Here is a 14,746-nt window from a genome sequence, read left to right as displayed (position 1 = left end):
TAAAAACATGTTAAAAAAAGGGTTTATGTATCCTGATGACTGCTATCTGTTCAGGAAGAGATGAATGTTGTCAAGATCTCATTTTCAGAATAAATCAATGCCTACTGGCAAAGATTCACCCAGAAAAAAATAACTTAAAAGTAAAAAGAAAATTTCATATTGTAATGGACCAAACTTGCTGCTGCAAATCAGCAACCAAAAAAAAAACAAAACAAAAAAAAAAAAACACAGGGACAGTTTACTGAGGTAAAAACAAAAGAAATCATGAAAAAGCACAAACAAGAAACTAAAATGACCAAAGGAACTAAAGCCAGTATGCAATCTTGAACAGGCAAGGTTTGAGTTGTGATTTGAAGAGAGAAGAGAGTCAATATTGCAAATGTCTGGTGGGAGAGAGTGCCACAGCTGGGGAGCAGAGTGGGAGAAAGCTCTATTCCAATTGGTACTGAGGCGGGCAGGGGGCACAGTAAAGTGGATAGAAGAGGAAGACCAGAGGGTGCGAGAGGAGGAGGTGATGTGAAGAAGTTCGTCTAGATAAGGAGGCGTGAGGTTATGGATGGCCTTGGATGCATACAGGAGGATTTTGAAATGATTTCCTAACTTAACTGGAAGCCAGTGGAGCTGCTGTAGGACTGGGGTGATGTGGTGAAATGCGGGAGTTTTGATGATAATGCGAGCGGCTGAGTTTTGAACCATTTGAAGCTTCTGGAGGATTTGGGAGGGAGGCCAAATAGAAGAGATCTACAGTAATCAATACGGGAGGTAACAAGACTATGAACAAGGATGGAGGTGGTATGCAGGGAGAGGGAGGGGCGGAGACGATTTATGTTTCGTAGGTGGAAATATGCACTATGGGTAATATTATTGATATGGGAGTGGAAGGACAGAGTGCTGTCAAGATGAGACCCACACTCTTAACCTGAGTGGAGGGGGAAACTGAGGAGGTGGCAATTGTGAGGGAGAACCTGCCAGCTTTGGATAAGGTGGATTTCAGAACGGAAGTCTGTTTGATTTCAGTTAAGCAGGTGGTGAGGGAGGCAGGTGGGAGGAAAGAGTTAGGTTTGGTAGATAAGGAGAGCTGGGTATCATCCTGTGAGATATGATTGGAACCAGTCAAGAATGGTGTGGGTGATGACAGTAGAAGATAATCTATCGAAGAGGATGTTGTGGGAGATAGTGTCAAAGGCTGCACTCAGATCAAGGAGGATGAGGATGGAGAGTAGTCTGGAATCAGCTGCCATAAGAAGGTCATTAGTGATTTTTAGTATTGCAGTTTCTGTTCTATGGCGGGGGTGGAAACCAGACTGGAATTGTTTGTACAGACGGTGTTGAGACAAATGGGTGTGAAGCTGAATAGCAATGGGTTTTTTTTCCCCCAAGTATTTTGGAAATTAAAGGGGCAAAGATTTTTGTAGTTGTTTGGATCAGAACCAGGCTTTTTCAGAATTGGGGTGATAGCTGCGGTTATGAAAAAAGTGGGTACAATTCCAGTGGTAAGAGAAGAGTCATATGAAAGGAAGGAGATAGGAGAGGCAGGATTTAACCAGAACTGTGGGGAGATGATCAAGTAGACATGCTTGGCTTTCCGGATGAGGTCAGTGATTTCAGAGGGAGATGGTAGCTGAAAGCTGGAGAGCAGCTGACAGAGGTGGTGAAGTTCAGATGGGGGGAGGGGAGAAGACACGGAACATAGGTATTTGTGGATTTTGTTGACTTTTTTCACTGAAAAACAACATGAAGGAGTTACAGGTTACAGTCAAGTAAAAATAAGAAGGAAAATGATCAGAGGGGTGGAAAATATTATTTAGCAGTAAAAACAGGGTCTTGGTGTTGCCTTCATTGGATGAAATAAGTCTGGAGTAGTAGGCGGATTTGGTTTTGATAATTGAGTCCTTATAATGCAATATGTGAGAATTGTACATGTCTTTATGGATAGTGAGACCAGTTTTTTTTTTATGGAGATGCTCTAATTGACGTCCTTTGATTTTCAGTGACCGGAGTTCAAGGGTAAACCAGGGCACAGAATGAGTGAAGGAAACAGACCTTGTTTTCACTGGGGAAAGAGAATTGAGAATGTCAGTTAAAATGGGGTCATATTGAGCAGCTAGGACATCTGGGGTGGAAGAATGGTCAGGAATCAGAGTAATAGCAATGTTAGCAGAGAGGATATCAAAGTTAATGTCCCTGATGTTCCTGAATGAGTTGGGTTGTGGTGCTTTAGTTAGGGAGAAAGAGAGTGAATGACAGCAAGAAATGATCTGTAAAAGAAAGTTCATTTGCAGAGAAGTTGGAAGGGGTGAAGTCAGAGCAACAAATTGGGTTCATAGTTATGACCTTTGGTGTGAGTAGGGAAGCTGGTGAACTGATGAACTGACGAAACTTTTAAGACAGGATGAAAAGTCTTTGGTGAGAGGAAGATTACTATTGTTGTGACTATTGAATTACCCTAGTTATGTTACCTTAGGTGAAACAACAGACAGATGAGAGAGGATAACAGCAAAATCATCCAGGAAGTGACTGGGGCCTCTTTCCCACCAACAGGGTTCCGGAGCCTGTGCCGTAATTTGAACAGTTAGGCGGGTTTTCCACCACGGAAGCACTCGGTGCTCGGCCGAAAAACGGGTTCAATTCCGGTCTTGTAAGAAATTCTGTTCCCCCGTGAAAATGTGTTCCCCCTGTGTCGGGAGCACACACTGCAGCCACAGAGGCGGATCCGACAGTCTAACAGCCTTTTCTGATTGATTTCTCGGTAAAACGACTCCACAAAATCATGTCAAAGTTGTGACTTTCCCGTTAATCTACAGCGCCTGATAAAAATAGTTTCAAAAACAAAAAACGCTAAAATAAATAACAAATAAATCTGGTCTTCTGTGGGTCTTTTTCTTACAGTTTCTCGTTGTTTTTTAATCGCCGATGCCGAGAGAATCAAAGTGTTTTCCAACTTCTGTCATGTATCATTCAGCCACCAAACAGTGTTTTCCAACACATCGCGTGTATTTATCATTCATTTATTGTTGATATATGGAAGCTAGCTGATGCCAGGACTCCAAAAATTACACTTCCTGAAAAGTTGAGAGTGTAGGCTTTCTGGTAAATCGCTCTCTAATGTAAAATATGACATTTCTGGATTAATGAGAGATATTTCTAGTTGCTAACTTTTGGTAGTTAATGTCTGTTGTTGTGTCTTGTCTAAAATAATCATCTCTAGCATATGTATTACGTACCTTAAATTATTCCTCTATCAGTCTGTGAAGTATGAGAAGATAGTTCCTCCCTTTTTTCAATTGATAAAAAAACAATGCTTTTAGAAACATCAAAGGGGAACACAATATTTCGGCCTGAGGTGCACACCATGTCATTTTTACCCTACGGAACAGTGATTAACCAATCATCTTGAGATTTGGGTTGTTCAGTGTTACCATCACACACAACTATCCTTGAGAATTTGAAAATATCTGCATTTGGACTCATGAACAATTACCCTAAGACTGTTACCACCACCCTCCACAAACGCTGATGACCCTATGTAAATGGTAAATGGACTAGTTCTTATATAGCGCTTTTCTACTCAGTATGAGCACTCAAAGCGCTTACACAACCTGTTTGCATTCACCCACGCACTCCCATTCATACAAGCACTTCCATTTTTTACGAAGCTAAGTGCTTTTAATTACCTAACATTCACACGCATTCATACTCCGACAGAACGGTCGGAGAGCAACTTGGGGTTAAGTATCTTGCCCAAGGATACATTGGCATGTAGCCCGGAGTAGCCAGGATTCGAACCGCTGACCTTCCAATCAGTAGGTGACCTGCTCTACCTTCTGAGCTACAGCCACCCCATGTCTATGCACCTGTCTGATTGCACTGATGTACATATTAGTGGAATATAGTCTACATTCTTTTACCTTTTAATTAGTCTCTGCACTGTATATTTTGTAATTTTGTAATATTGTGCTATAGTTATAGCTCTAATATCTCTGTATATTTGCAATTTGTATACTTGTATATTGTCTTATAGTTTTTATACTTATTTGTTTTTTTCTGTAAGCACGAAGTACCGCAGCAATTTCCTAATGCTGTGAACCTGTTCACCCATATGGCAATAAAAACCTTCTGATTCTGATTCTGATTCTGATTTATTTGCCAAAGTTACATGGGCGGAACCAAATATTTCAGCCGTCTGAAATATTCTGTTCCCCCTGCATAACATGGTTACAACTTAGTTCACCAGCAGGTCTTTTAAACTGTTTATTCCTCTCATCAAGGACAACTTCTCCTGTGAATATGGAAACATTTGCACTTTATTTGCCAAAGTTGCACGGGGGAACAGAATATTTCAGACGGCTGAAATATTTGGTCCCCCCCGTGTAACCGTGTGAACTGGTGGGAATGGGTCCACACAGTTTACAGACAATACAATCGAATGAGCCAATGGTGGGTACAGGCTCGGGGTGGGAGATTTATCAGGCTCTTAAAAAATATTGATATATTTTCATACATGATATGAGACAATATCATTTATATCGATAGTCTATGTGGCATTACAATCATACTTGTAGATCCACCAGTTCACCTTTCTCTTCTCCCAGTTTGTCTCTGCACAACTTCACACTGTCCCGCCTCTCTCAACTTCACCAGTAAATCATACAGGAAGCGACAGCATGGCAGTGTTGCCAACTTAGCAACTTCACTAGATTTTGTGGCTTTTCAGACTCGGCTGTTGACTTTTTGCTGGCGACAAATTTTGTGTCTTTTTCTGGTGATGTTGACAACTTTTGGAAAGTTTTGGAAACCTGAAATCCTCTGCTGTCACCATGTTTTGTGTATATACAGCCTTCGTACTGCGTCCGTACGCTTTGGCATCACCCGGACCCCCAAGAGTCCCTGGCTGCAGGTAAGAGGGCCCCACCATACCACAACTCCATAGCAGAAGTTGGTTTGTACTGTTAATCACGTGACCTTAATAGCAGAAGTGGGTCTTTTACGTGTGCTTGCAGACGCCGCATTGAGCGGTGGGCCCATTCGTGATACGTCAGCACATATCACTATGGATTTACTGAGCTGGCTAAAATCACGCTGACTGAAGGATGGAGTTTTGTTTAGTCTGTCACAGTACTGGATGTACAGGAGTCCACACAGCAGGAAGCACTTTCCAGTGAAGCACTTTTTAAAGAACAAGTCAAGCTTTTGCTATTTTTGCTCTGTATCTTTTCTGTTGACATTTTAATTGCACAGCTGTGAGTCTTTTTTTATAGAGGGAAAAATGCAGGAGCATTATTATTTAAATATGCCAATAGCAGGGTTTTCAAATTATGCCGGCGGCAGGTGCAGTTTTCGCCTACTCCACCACTCTGCGCCGTCTACTTTTTAATTTTCCTAAAACAAAATTTTTTGCACCGTCCGCCATCTCCATTTCCAGAGCCATGTGGACACAGGTGGCAATATTTACATTCTTTCAATCTGAGCCATTTGATCGGTTCGCGACTGCCATGTGACTATTCATATCATCTGCTGCCGTCATGGCTTCTCATGAATGTAAGAGAAATAAGAGAAAACAGCAGCCGTCACAAGTGGCCGCCAGGCATGGGGACCAGATGATTGGGCTTAAGAAATGGTTCAAGCCCATGTCCGAGGTTGAAAGTAAGTAATCTAGGTATACATGAACAATGTAAACAATAGAATTCTAATGATCAGATGAGAGAAAGGTCACCGGCCTCGTGGAATGCGATCATCTGCATAATTTGATGATGAATTTCATTCAGGGGCAAGTTTGACGATACAATAATATGCATTAGCATAGCTTCTGTACTTTTGAAGATTAACTTTGAAAATTATTTAAAATCAGAGGTGGGAAGTAACAAAGTACAAATACTTCGTTACTGTACTTAAGTACATTTTTCAGGTATCTGTACTTTACTTGAGTATTTATTTTTCTGAGTACTAAAAAGTACTCAGAAAAATAAATACAGTAATAAAGTAAAAACTTTTACTCCCTACATTTTTACACAAGTATCTGTACTTTCTACTTCTTACATTTTCAAACAGACTCGTTACTTTAGGTTTAACACATCAGAGAAAAGTTTGCATTTCCGTCAAACATCAAACGATCTGAGCCTAAACGGAGGAATATTAACATATAAGAGAATCGTACTGGCGTATCCTCCATCACCGGGGCTTATCGGGTACAAAGGGATTAAATACACAAACCCATATAATTAATGTCTCATTTATATCGTTATAATCAGGGGTCACAGCGGGCCGGACCGAGTCCGTAAGTTGTGCTCGCGGGACATAAACAGCTGTGCTAGCGCTACTGAAGAGGAGCGAGCATGAAGGGAGTAACGTGTGGCAGGTAAATGCAACGTTTCTAAATGCTCAACAAATATCAGCAAACACACAAAGTGTGTGCAGTTTGTCACACAGTGTGTCTGCTAGCTAAAAGAAGAGCTGCTGTATTTCAGGGAGAGCAAAGAGAGAGAAGTTCACTCAGAGATGGAGAAAGAGGACAGGAGAGGAAGAAGAGAGGTTAGATTTAAAGGTAAGGACTGCAAAACAAACTGAAGTATGCTGACTTTGTGTTATTCAAAGATTGTATGAAAATAATGCAGTTTAGTGTGTGATAAACAGGTCAGCTTGCTGTACTGTATTTACAGTAAAGCTCTGTGTTGGTGCACAGAGGCTGTGTTCATGGTCAGAGTTACAGGTTACATCAGTGCAGCAGAGATGAGTTGAATCAAAGCTGCTGATGCTGAGATTCATTCACTGAATCCAACATTTCTACAGCCTGTATGCTGTCAGTGTAGGGGATGGAGATCAGCTCAGATAGCTGTGAAATACTGGGTTACATCTTTGTGAATCCAGTTCATCCACACAGAGCAGTAAACCTCAGAGCAGCAGGTCAGCTGATCACAGCCTGCACACCAACATCATTTACTGGAGCTCACAATAGAAAGTTATGATTCTTCTCCCCATGCAGAGCCACTACAGCTGATCTTAGGGTTCCGCCACCTTCTGAATCCCACTGGAACCCCTGAGTATCATCATGTTTGTGTTTAGGTGGAGACACAGAGAATAGAGCTGTGTTTAAATTCCCTTTCACAGTTTGTGTCCTACATAACAGATTCAAGCGGAGTGCATTCATTAGGATTAAAATTTAGATTGTACGATTGACGTTTATATTCTCATGCATTATTTTATATTATTACAATAATATATAATGAGGTTCAGTTAGCTTTACACGAAAATAGCAGGTAGAAACGTCCCCCAAAGAAATAGTTTTCCTTTCCTACTTTGAGTACATTTCAGAGCCTGTACTTTTTTACTTTTACTTAAGTAAAGATGTTGAACCAGTACTTCAATTTTTACCAAAGTATTTTTTCACACAAGTACTTGTACTTCTACTGAAGTACAGAATATCAGTACTTTTGCCACCTCTGTTTAAAATTATACCATAACATTGTTGAGTTACATTGCATATAATAGCTTGTGAACACATCGGCCGTGACATTTCTTCCTTTCATAGTAGAAGTTGTTCATTTATAGTAACTTTGATATATTTATGGGAGTACTGAATGAAAGTCTTTAAAAAGTAAATGGTAAATGGACTAGTTCTTATATAGCGCTTTTCTACTCAGTAAGAGCACTCAAAGCGCTTACACAACACGTTTACATTTACCCATGCACACATACAAGCACTTCCATGATTAATTAAGCTAAGTGCTTTAATTATCTGACATTCACTTACATTCATATTCCGAGGGTTGCGTCGGAGAGCAAATTGGGGCTAAGTATCTTGCCCAAGGATACATTGGCATGTAGCCTGCAGTAGCCAGGAATCGAACTGCTGACCACCTGATCAGTAGGTGACCTGCTCTACCTACTGAGCTACAGCCACCCCAAAGTAGTAAAATTTAGGGGATAGTACTCATAAAAGCAAAACAGATGGGAAAAGACGCCCATGGAGAAATTTCTGTATTTTTGTTTTATATCTTATACTTATTGCTCTATTTTTATACTTGGTTGACTACGAGAGAGCCCTGCGCAAAAAAATTCCAATGTGCCTAGACCAGGGCTCTTCAACTCCAGGCCTCGAGAGCCCCGGTCCTGCAGGTTTTAGATGTGTCCCTGATCCAACACACCTGAATCAAATGACTGAATTACCTCCTCTGTATGCAGTCAAGTTCTCCAGAGTCCTGCTAATGACTTCTATATTTGACTCAGGTGTGTTGAAGCAGAGACACATCTAAAACCTGCAGGACAGGGGCTCTCGAGGCCTGGAGTTGAACAGCCCTGGCCTAGACCTTGGTTCATGCACAAATGACAAATAAAATACCTTGAAACCCTGAAAGAAATAAATGAGGCCTGGACAAGTTAAAGAATTTTTAGTAACTTTTAGCACAAGTGAATTAATAAGTCTATATTTTTTCCAAGTCTGCATGTATAACTGACCCTATGATTATTTCAGAACCCCTCCCCCACAAAAATTAAAACGTGGATTACATTTCACTCTCAGAGTTATGTTTTTTCAATGATTTAGTCACATAAAAAGAATGATTCACATATACTCCTGAAAGCCCAGTGATGAATGTCAGCAGTTGACTGCCCAGCGGTGCGCCGAGCTGAGGTATTGTCACATCAGGCTGAGAATTTCAGCGGTTTGCTATTGGAACTGATCACTACTTACTTGTTCACTCCATCCAGGAATTTGCATTTGTGATTCCTTATATTGATGTTATAATTATTTTTCCTTACGCTGAAATGATGATTGTTGTTCTCTTGCTGATAAATTCAAAAACTGCTGAGAAAAAGTAGCTGGAGAGCCCTGTGATCTCATCAAAAATGAAGTCTGATCCACTGAAGAACCACCTCACAATCTGATGTATGACACTTTTAAGGCCATGGTCTATATTCATCTATAAAACAAATGCTAAAATTCCTTTATTTGAAATTAGTTTTTTTTTATTTTATTTTTTTTTGAAATACATGTCCCCCACATCTCAAAGAACTGTAAAGGATAAGGATGGGTTGTTTTTGTTTTTAAACCTGGTCTCTTGATAAATCGGTCACTGGCAAATCTGTGTGACTCCTGTAGAGGCACCTAAGCAAAAAGAACATGTTCTACAGCTATTAGTGAAAAAAATAGAGTAGCATAAGAAGTAGACTTTGCTGGTGTTCAGTGAGCAACATCATAATTGTAGCATCAGTGTATATACAGATGAGAAGATTAATGCCAAATAGGGGTTTAAATGCCCATTTCTGCTTTTCATCCAAAGGCAGAAGAACAGGAGGGACTAAGTGACAGTGAAGCTCTAGAAAGACTAATGTTGCTGGAACACGAGAAGAATAATGTCAGTCTAAGTCTCTTTAATCCAGAGGGGAGTCTGTGTGATAGTCTCATTAACAGCTAACTTGATTCACAATGGTAACCGTTCTTAGAAGAAACACTAACCTCTAGTTTATGGTTGAGCTGGAAAACAGTCTGGGTTTTGTGACAGAGCTGAGCAAAACAGGAGCTTAGGCTGGTCATCTTCTGCCGTCCCTCATACGTTATATCCACTTGATCTGGGTCTATTTCTCCAAGCAGCAGATCCACATCCACGAAAGCCTTATCAAATTCTTTCTCCAGCACTTCTAGCCACCGAAACATGGACATACTTGGGCCAAGGCCTGAGTTCTGGCCCGGTGGGGAGCATCCAGTCGACGTAGACATTATTTGAGCAAAGTAAAGCCTTAACGTTTACGTTTGTTTTGTTCTGTTTTGTTTTTTGCTAACTTAGACGAAAAACAAATATTTACCAACACCGTCGAGATGACGTTGTAATGTTATAAATGCACTGTACTGGCCCGTCGACGGAAACCTAACAAATTCCGTTTTCTAGTTCCTGTGAAAATGCGTGACCAGGAAGTCTCACATCAGACACACGATTTCATCCAAGCAACAACCACTGGTCAGCCTCACTAAAGCCTCACTAAATTAGAGTAGGAGAGCGATTACTACTCCTCCTTCTGCTACTGTAAAACAGTTTTCTCGTTATTCGCTGGGCTTTCAGTTTACAGTTTAACTAGTGTCAGATTTGTCGACGTCGTACCGGAAATACGATGTTTACGCAATACAAGAGGTTCTTCCGGTTAATGCCTTTCACAATTAAAGCTTTCTCTTTTATTTTTTACTGTGTTTGTTTTTTGTCCAATGTTTGTAACACTGTTACTGTGATGATAAAAATATATATGAACCAGATACTGACATGTCGCTATAACATCTGCAGGTTTCTGGCATAAATATATTTAATATACATATACATATATATATATATATATATATATATATATATATATATATATATATATATATATATATATATATATATATATATATATATTCAGTGATTTTTATCAAGTACTAATGATGGCAATTTTAAGACAAAGAAATGATCAAAAGTTTGCAAATCAAAATAAGACATAAGACATTGCAATAGACTGATCCTTTACTCTGAGCAGTAAAACTGTACACTAAAATTGAAGATCCATGTTTTATTGCATACAATAAAAAATTATGGTTAAAAGCGTAAAACAAAAAAGAGCTTCCAACATTTGTAGAGTGTGTTATAAATTAAATATATTATAATTAGGGCCCAAGCACAACCTGTGTGAAGGCCCTATTGTATCTGCTTTTGATCATTCAGGCAAATGAATGGCTTTTTTGAAGGCCTAAACATGCTCAAAACTCGTGAAATTCTGCACATGCCAGATCTGTTGAAAATTTACGTATTTTAATGGCTTCAGGCATGGCCCTTTCAAAATGGCTCTACAGCGCCACCTTTAGTTCAATTCCCACTGCTGTGTTTCATGTACATGTGGGTACTAAAAATTTGAAATGTATGTATGAAATCAGTCTAATCAACATACCAGAGGGTATCTAAATTTCAAAACTGGTGAGTTTGTGTTTGAATGGTGGGATGGTGAATATTGATGTTTCGCCATAAAGAAAAAATGTAACTCAAAGCCATATTGCCCAATCTGTACCAAACTTCAGTGTTTTGATAAGCCTTTTGTCTTGGGGCCTATTCCAGGGAGCAGGTTTTGCTAACAACTCTGGGGTTTTTAACCCTAAAATGAGGGAAACTTGGGTTTCCAGTTTCAGAAAGAGAGCTAACTCCAACTCTGAGAACCTAACCAGACTCTGTGAACCTAACCTGCTCGCTGGCAGGTTTTATCCAACAAACTGCTTATCTCTCTGACCCCTCCCCTCCTGCTGCACCTTTCTCATTCATAAAGACACTGCAAAGCAATCAGAGGAGCTAATTCATCTGCAGACATTTATGTTTCTACAAGCACTGAAATCCCAGTTAGACGTTAGTTCGTTATTTTTGTCCGTAACATGGAGCTTTTATAGTCGTTCACTCGTCAACAGGCTGTAAGGACAGAGACAACGATGATGTCACAGATTTATAATGAGGCAGCTGCAGCTGTCAGACTGTCAGTCAGTTCCTCTGAAACATTAATGTGGTTACTGTAGCATCACTGTTACTGTACATCACACTGATCTGGATGAAACTGCTGACACAGAACACACTGTGGATGGAATAATGTAAGGATTCTGGAGATGATGTGAATGAGTGAAGATGAGGCTGAAATGATTTGAAGACTTGAAAACTGAACAAAATGGATTTAAAGTGACTTAAATGATGTCATTTTGGAAGTTACAGTGTCTCAAATTCAGAGTATAAATCTCCACATATTTTCCACTGAAAATCACCTAAATCATTGATCATAGGCTCTATAACGGATCAGCAAACCGTGTACATTCATTACAGATGTGGAAACCTGCTCTGAATGGTTCCAGCTAAATATGAAACTATGACTGAACTCTGACCTTTAACAGTAACTCAGTGAACTCTACTGTGGCTGTCAGAGAGCTGTCATCTATTGGATAGATCAGCTGATCTTAGATCAGATGGTTAAACTGGAAACATTAGCAGTTTTTCCTGTAAATCTCATTTCTCATTTTTATCAGTTAATGGCAGAAATAATGAAATTCTCAATTAAAAAAATGAATAAAGGGAGGGTGCTATTCCATCAATATATTCCATTTTTATTGTATAATTATTTAAACAAATAACCATAAACTGAACTGTCATAAACTGAGCAGTCATGAACTGCAGCAAAAAGAGTTTTTATTGAATAACAAACTGACCTGAGGTCTGCTGCTGTCTCAGTCTCTAACACACAGGTCGGTCAGTAAACTCAGTCTGAGCTGTTTCTCCACATTTTTATCTTCACTTTCTGTCTCCAGCAGTTTGTCTGTCTGGCTGAACAATTAGATTTAATAACTCAAATGTGAAATTAGGATTCAGCTTCATCTGCTGGAGATTCAAGTTGTGTAAATGATGACAGCAGACATTATAAAAGAAATTATATATTTTATAACCAACTTTTATTCTGTCTATGATGATGATGATGACAGAGTGGGTCAGGCTGATTAAAGTGACTCGTCATGGTCCACACTGACACGTGCGATCCTCCATCCATCGGATTAAAATGGAGGCTCCGCCCTTTATTTACCCGTTGCCATGGTGGATCTATATATTCCACCAAGAATCCATCCTCTTATTTTGTTTTGTTGTTATTTTTCATATATATGTATGCAATTGTTTTCTGTATTTTTATTTTGGGAGCTCTTATTTTTTTTGTGTGTGACCTTTGACTTCCTATACGTGTCACTTCCTGTGGTTTCGCGCCTTGTCCAGTGTTGCCAAGTCCGCTTATTATAAGCGACTTTGGGCTTGTTTTTTTCTAAATTTGCTTGCAAATCTCATGAGTCGTGGGTTGCGTTTTTTTGGGCTTGTTTTTGAACGTGGAGTTGCTTATTTGGGCTTGACTTTCTTTCCCAGTGAAACTCCTTGAATATCTCTCGGCACCCTATAATAAAGCAAAAGACGAGCGGTAGGTAGTTTGTCCCTTCCAAGCCCCCGTTTCCTGTTTATCGCTCCTGCACAAGTTGACCGGGCGCACACCCAAACAAACACTCATAACAGCCCAGAGTGAGGAGGCAGCGCAAGAATGAGCTCCAGTAAGTGGGGAAAATATAGAAAAAAAAATATAATAGTGTGAGAAAGAGAGCGCACTTACAGAATGGGTCCGAGCTCCGATGGGAGACAGTGGCGCTAAAAGTGGGTATGCACTATATGCAATACATAGGGGCGCCGCACAAGAGGGCTGCGCCAAAACGATGCGGAGAAATTATTTCTCTAGTCCGCATTTTCTGTATTTAACAGCTGTGCATATGAACAGCTCACCATGCTGATTTAGTTCAACATGCTAATACAGAGAAACACACACACAAAAAAACTGTGCACCCTTCTCTTCTATGAGGCTAAGAACCACAGGTTTTGCTGCTCCAAAACACAATGAGACAAAACAAAGAAGTGAGCTATACTACTATAGAGATATACTGTTTAAAAGCGGCCTCAGTTTTACACAGTGTTGTGGGTTGCCACTTGGGTTTCTTTTGGGCTTGTTTTCATAGAGCTGGTTGCTTGTTTCTGTCGCGAGATCTGGCAACACAGGCCTCGTCCTCAGTCGGCTGGAGGCGCTGCTGAGGAGAGGTAGGGTTACGCTCGTGTTCCTGATTATGGACACGGTAAATACAGTAAAAGTGTTAAAAAAACAGCTCAAAGCCTGTTCGTTATACTCACAGACCACGTTGTAATGTTGTTAGATGTTCTTAATGTGAGCCTTTGTTTTTTTTCGAGTACAGCCCAGTCGAGTATATGACATGCTAGTGTGCCGATCTTCAGCTAGGCCAGAGGAGCATGCAGGCCGTTTCTCATGCAGTTTGTTGGTCCTCTTTCTCTTAAAGGTGTGCATGAGGAGGCTTGACATCAAAGTTGCTGTACTGTTTTTTTGTTTATTCAAACAGGTATGTGAGCTCCCTTTTTGATTTGTGATATGTATATTTAGTTATTTTGTTAATTTTCTGATCTTTTTGCACTTAATATGTAATTAATAATGTTCATATTCACTGTTTATTCATTCTTCAAAAAGTATTTATAAAATTGCCACTGGTGGGTTAAAGATTAGTTCTCCCTAAGTAGAATTGTTTTATTGAGCAATTGTTATGATATGATCACAATGCCAATGACTGCGCCTCCATAACCTCAAACTGAGTCCCAAGAAATGCCATCTGATGTGATCTTCAGTCAAGTTCTTGGGTCACATCATAGATGGTAATGGAGTGGCTGTGGATCCAACAAAAGTTGAGGTCATAGCAAAGATGACAAAGACTGACCTGATGGAAGACTTTGCACACCATCAGTGAGGAGGATCAAATCATTCCTGGGAATGGTATTCTATTATCAGCATTTCATTCCTAGCTGCTCTTCCATAGCTAAGCCACTGTTTTCCCTCACTGCTGGACAAAAAAGGAGAGGAAGAGTCAAAATGAGTACCAATGCAGGTGTATACAGAAAGCTGAAGCCCTCTGATTGGACAGATGAGTGTGATTCAGCTCTGTTTAACCTGAAAGAGAGACTGTTGAACTGTGTTGTTCTCACACATCCAGACTTTTCCTTGCCCTTGACATTGTCCATTGATACTTCACTGGATGGGCTTGGCGCTGTGTTGTCACAAGTGCCTACTGGACAACAGAAAGCCCGTCTGATCCCTTTCGCTAGTAAGACCTTGAGCAGCTCTCAAAAGAAATATCCAGCTCACAGATTAGAGTTTCTGGCCCTGAAATGGAGTG

General features: G+C 40.1%; 1 protein-coding gene across 2 annotated transcripts in view; it reads right to left on the bottom strand.

Annotated features, from left to right (window-relative positions):
• Nucleotides 1-10,097, bottom strand: part of gopc (golgi-associated PDZ and coiled-coil motif containing) — a 30,812-nt gene extending 20,715 nt beyond the window's left edge. For both annotated transcript variants that reach the window (XM_030722326.1, XM_030722327.1), the window contains exon 1: nucleotides 9,452-10,097. In XM_030722326.1, coding sequence (XP_030578186.1) covers nucleotides 9,452-9,712 — 261 coding nt within the window. In that variant the 5' untranslated portion in view covers nucleotides 9,713-10,097. The remainder of the gene's footprint in view (nucleotides 1-9,451) is intronic.
• Nucleotides 10,098-14,746: the final 4,649 nt, after the last annotated feature.

The sequence above is a fragment of the Archocentrus centrarchus genome, chromosome 24 (genome assembly GCF_007364275.1).
Source record: "Archocentrus centrarchus isolate MPI-CPG fArcCen1 chromosome 24, fArcCen1, whole genome shotgun sequence".
Taxonomy (NCBI): domain Eukaryota; kingdom Metazoa; phylum Chordata; class Actinopteri; order Cichliformes; family Cichlidae; genus Archocentrus; species Archocentrus centrarchus.
This window is presented reverse-complemented; position numbering and strand designations above follow the sequence as displayed.